We start from the raw sequence: 5,749 nt of genomic DNA on the forward strand, positions 1-5,749 counted from the left end.
TCCCGAAAATAAATTTAAAAAAATAATAATAAAAAAAATAATAATAAACGAAAAAGCTTATATTGCATTAAATGTCGCCCTTTTTGAGAATTTTTTTCAAAAATGCATGTTTATTAACACTTTGAAAACAAAGCATTTTGTGAAACAGAGTTATATCGAAAGGTCATGTACTGATAGATGTAGATGACTCACTCAGAGAAATTTGACATCTTAGCTCTTGATAGTGTTTTGGCTAAGACACGACAAAAAACATCAATATTCCTTTTATTACTTGCTCAATTCGCTGACTGTTAATTTTAGCGGTATTATTCAATGTCTCCACTATGAATTTCAAGTGTTGCAAAGCTAAGGTGTCCTCAGATTAGTATTGTACGAAATTTACTCCTATCCTACTCATATTTTATTTATGTTTGACAATACTGCTTCAAAATTTGCATGAACAACCACACGAAAAGAGAACAGAGCCTTATCTTTCTCGCAGGCAAAAAAAAACATCTTTTAGTCTCTAATTTTCTTCCGCTGTAAAATTACTTAATTTTTGTCGCACGCGTGCAGACAAGCTAACAAAATTGGACAAAAATTTGCTTTGATCAACCTACATCGCATCTTGTTTAGTTTTTAGCCGTGTTAAGTAGCTTAAGTGCTTTTAGCTTGGAAATTGTCTGAGCCACCACAATTTTCTTTATTAGCCAAATATTAATTCATCATACGTACAATTAAAGAATGGTCCACCCCGTGTTTCCATTTAAAACAATAACTCCTGTTCTTCATTTTGTGGTAATTTCCCCTGGGGGTCCACAAGGAGTCTAGAATTACAAGTTACACAGTTGTTTAACAGCATCACAAAATTGTAGTTAAAAAAAGTTCAAGCGACCGCCAATTTCTCTTTTATTCCATTGTGGAGTGACGCACATTTATATCAGGGTGGTTATTGAGCGGAGCCTTTTAATCGCCAAAGACTCAAAAGCAGTTTAGTCGCGATGAGCTGATTAAGAATTGGGGGAAAAAGTTTGCGTCCAACGTTTATTTTAGACTCCGCTCAACGAAGGCAACAATGCGCAGGAAAAAAGCGATGCTTAATTTCCCAGGGTGTCCGTTAAGAGATTTAGCGAGCGGTTCGATGACAACTCCTCGTAAAGCGTTTTTTACTTCATTAAGAAACTCTTTTCGATCCTCTTTGACAGGAAGAAAATCACTACGTCAAACACAATACGGCGGAGATTTACATTTCGTGCTAATGGATGTTCTTAAAACGCTCTTTTGCTAAATCTGAAACCATAACGAATTTGTTGCTCGACACATCAAGCACTTTGTATTCACAGGTTCTCAAAAAAAGCCGTCTTTAATTTGAATTCGTTAGTTTTTCTTTAAGAGTCTTATTCTCTTTTGTCATCATATAGAAAGAAACTTCAATTAAGACGATGCGATTTTTTTAGAGAGCTTTGAAATGGTCAAGTTTTAGCGCGTTTTGAGACAAGGCAATAAAACAGGACTTGTACACGCATTATTATCACTTCCTTTTACAGGTCGATATTATCACAGTGTCATTAACACAAGACGGGAATTAGGCCCGCCACAAATGATTGCAAACAAATCGTATCCTGTTGCGATTTTTGGCCGAACAAATACTCCTAAATATAATCGTTCCTTCATGCAGCTTAGCAACGAATAGAAAACAAGCTTCGAAAGACGTAAGTTTGATTTTGCCGTGCGCTATTAATCACCCCAGTTAATTCGATTAAAATGTAGGTAAGGTAATACTTTATGCACCTGTTGATAACCCCCAATCATCTCCCACACGTCCTCTAATTAGATTCTTCGCGTGGGCTTTCACTTGGATAAAAGCGACTCAAATTGTCATAGATGTGTAAAATTGTTCTCGCAATATGTTACCCGCTTATTTTGAGATCCAATAAGCGTCTTGCGTTTCTTTTCCTCTGTCAACCATGGATCGATTGCGAGACCGAATGCCTGCGTGAATCACGCATCATAGTAGTCCACGGCAGTACCCTGAAAAGTTTATGGTTTTTCAAATCTGATCGAAATCCAATAGTGTGCGACCGCACTTCATTGAATGAAGTGTCTTTCTCATTAACAAAACACGACCAAAGAGTTGACAACTAAGCTTACTTAAAAAATTGACAAAAAGCAGGTTCGATCTTTTTTTGAGCGCATCACCTTTGTATTCCATGTATTTTCTTGAAAAGAGAAGTTTCGGCGCCAGGTATCCCGCTTTGATCACAGGGAGACATTTAAATTGTTTAATTACACCACTAATAACGATGATCTACTGTACTTGGCGTTCGATAAAGTCCTCCCAGCTGAAACTTGTAATGAGCCAATCAGACAATCATCATCCGCTAGTTTGAAATCCACACCGCGCGCATGCGCTGCTGGTCCTTGTTGTTGCTATGGAGTTCACCTGCCGCAGATAGACCTGGGTTACGCTTTTTGTTCTTGACGCCTTTAAAAACTCATCACGTCCCAAAAATGTCTTTATTATACAGCGACCAGCTTGCAGTGGTTCGTTGAACTGACTGAAACAACGCTCAGATTTTGCATCTCCGACAAACGAGATTTCAAAAAAAAAAAAATATGCCAAGATCTTTCCTGGTTAAGAAACGGATGGCACAGGCGCCCTCTACGGACCCGCAAAATCTCACCGGTTCTGAATTAATGCATGGTGAGATTGTGTGGAGTTGCGCATCTTAGGGACAGATTTTTTATTAGCAATGATTTATTTTTTTATTTTTTAATCCTCAATAGTTGGGGAAGCGTCAGAAAAAGTTTTCTTATCTTCTTTCTTACTTAAATGTTTAAATTGCTTCGTCTTTTACAGAGACTTCAAACGCGAACTAAAAACTAACGACAAATTTCTGTTTGGATTAAATCGTGCGCACTTTTCAAATCAGCGCTCATGTTATTTTATGAAGAGAAAGTGTATTACGAGCGTATATTCCAAACTGAAAACAGCCAGATTTCTGCTGATGTATTATTCTGGACTAGGGATTTGCGATCTCCTGGACGACCCAGCCTACAATCACCCAAGTTAACTTGTTGAGTTGTTATTAAGTTTCCCCAGGGCAAACTTCAAATTCCGAGATGGTGAAAGACCAACCGGGCGAGAAGGAAAGGAAGAGCTCCTCGTCAAGCCGTCCGTTCGACATTGAAAACCTGTTTGCCCCAGATAAGCCGACAAAACAGCAGAAGACGTCTTCACAGTTTCTTGCAGCAGAAGCATACAGGTCAAATTTTACGCACAAGGCTGCACTTACTGTTAATGGTAAATATGCCTATGGCTTATTTCGCTTTTACATAAGGAGCTTGATATTGGATGTAAGCGGTGTTGTGTCTTATTTCCTTTTTTTATCAAATTCACTGGCTTCATTTTGTACTTGCAATCAGAACCGGCATAAATATTTGTGTCACATTAACGGCTACTTTAATCCCGCGGCCGCGATTGAAAATGGAAACTTGAGTAGTAGTGGCATATAAGAGAAGCTGTATTGATAACCCACCAGTTAATGATAGAAATATATTCTTGGTTGAAACTGTGAATCTGCCAATTTCTTCGTTTTGGATATTCGGTTTAATTTCGGAAATCAGAACCCACGAATTGGCTTAATATGGCACACAGGAAATGATCCCACTAGCCCATAAACTTTACGAGTATTTTTTGGCGGTTCATTCATAGAAAGATTTTAAATCTGCAAACAAACCACTTTAAATGGTATGGAACAGAGCGCGCCGCATTTTACACGATTGCCAATTGCCCACGAGTACAAAACTTTTCACATTATTTATATAGCTACTCCGACTTCATAAGACGGCGTCGAGCGAAGATTAATTAAGCAGGAGAATTCTCTCACAATATCTTAAAGGCTGTATATTTAACCCGTTGGAGTTTAATTGTTTAAACAAAGTACATGTATTAGTCCAGTGTTAGAACGATCTAAAATCAAATTGAGGCATGGAGCCCTTATGACTGCCACAAACAGAAAGGAACGCACTGAATTTGCCGGAGGAAGGGGAAGTTATGCGCTTTAGCACTTGTTTTATTTATCCGTTGAAATTAATCGTCACAGAAGCTTAATTACGCTTCTTATACAGAGGAAATACCATACAAAGTATTTTCTTATACACTACCCTTTGCGTATTGTTGCAATTCGGATGATTTGTTCCTCTTCAATCAAAACTTTAAAACACCATTTTGTATCACAAATGAAGCGGTGTCTACAAAGGTTTCTAATTTAAGTGAATCTTCATTTACCCTTTCTTGAATTTATCAAGACTGCCGTAAAAATGATAAAAGAAATCAAAAATTTCCCGTCGCACGGGTACTCTAAAACACTAGAGAGGGAAACCTGACATTATGAGCAGATTGCACTGGCTTGAGATTTAAAAAATATTAAACATTCATGAAATCTTTGTATTTGCGTATATATTTTGATTTGTTTTCAAACGCTGGAAGCTGGTTGCCACATTGCAAAAAGTCGATTTTTGGCGAAAGTTTTCTGTAACATTAAAAAGAGTACAATGCCCCGCCACGGACCACATGTTATTTTTTAAGACGTCATGTGTTAACTGGCAGAAAATTAAAACGACCCCAGAACTAGGTCTGATTTATTGTTCTTCTTTTATCATCTTTCAGATGTTCGACCTTATCTACCTGGCTTTCCCTCTCGATTTATTCCTCCTGGTGCTTTCAACCCGATTTTTCTTCCACCGTTCGGGCGTTTACCGCCTCAACCGTTACTAACGGAACAAGGAAGAATTAATATTCCGTATTGGCGTGCTCCTCTGTTTGGCCGGAACCAGTTTGCAGCCCGTATGACTGCCGACTCTAAGGTGTTCACACGTGAAGGAACGCAGCCGGTCGCACACGAGAAGAAAAAATCGGAACAAGCTTACAATGGTGAAACGTTTGATTGTCTTAGCTGCAAAAAGGTTTTCAGCACACCACATGGTCTGGAAGTCCACGTTAGACGCTCTCATACTGGACGTCGTCCGTTCGCGTGCGACGTTTGCGGAAAGACGTTTGGTCATGGAGTGAGTTTGGAACAGCACAAGAAAATCCACACGAACGAAAGAACATTTGAGTGTAAACAATGCAACAAGACATTCAAGAGGTCATCGACGCTTTCTACTCACATGCTAATTCACTCAGATACAAGGCCTTTTCCGTGCGGTTATTGTGGAAAGAGATTTCACCAGAAATCCGACATGAAGAAACACTTACGTTCACACTGGGAGAAACCCCACAAGTGTCTACAGTGCGGGAAAGCGTTCAGCCAGTCCAGCAACCTTATCACACACAGCCGGAAACATTCGGGCTTCAAACCTTTTTCTTGCCAAGTTTGTGATCGAGCATTCTACCGAAAGTTGATCTAAGAAGACATGCATACACCACGAAATGGAACAGTTACCTGATAAAGAATCATAGACTTTTTTTTCAATTTCACAGACTGCAAAAATCTGTCTTTTATAAACTTTTTGAGTGTATCACCTGACAGAAATTAGTGCTTTGAACTGTAAAATATATTTTCGCCGATTTCTTGTAGCTATAACAGCAAATGTTTGAAAACTTAACTAGTTTAAATAGAGTGGTACAGTTTTTTTAAATAAAAGAAACATTTTAAACGTCAAAGGACTAGAAAGCAGCCAAATATCATTGTAAAATAAGTAGATATGACACACAGCAGGATAGACAAAGAACTAGTATTCTTTTGTGATTACTGCATTGGCAAAT

At 38.4% G+C, this 5,749-nt stretch overlaps 1 protein-coding gene across 1 annotated transcript; it reads left to right on the forward strand.

Annotated features, from left to right (window-relative positions):
* Positions 1–2,454: 2,454 nt before the first annotated feature.
* Positions 2,455–5,391, forward strand: LOC137990970 (zinc finger protein Gfi-1b-like). Its single transcript, XM_068836091.1, has 3 exons — positions 2,455–2,683; positions 3,074–3,283; positions 4,652–5,391. The coding sequence occupies exons 1-3, from the start codon at positions 2,596–2,598 to the stop codon at positions 5,389–5,391; spliced, it is 1,038 nt and encodes a 345-aa protein (XP_068692192.1). The 5' UTR covers positions 2,455–2,595.
* The last annotated feature ends 358 nt before the right edge of the window (positions 5,392–5,749 follow it).

Source organism: Montipora foliosa, chromosome 2 (assembly GCF_036669935.1).
Source record: "Montipora foliosa isolate CH-2021 chromosome 2, ASM3666993v2, whole genome shotgun sequence".
Classification (NCBI taxonomy): domain Eukaryota; kingdom Metazoa; phylum Cnidaria; class Anthozoa; order Scleractinia; family Acroporidae; genus Montipora; species Montipora foliosa.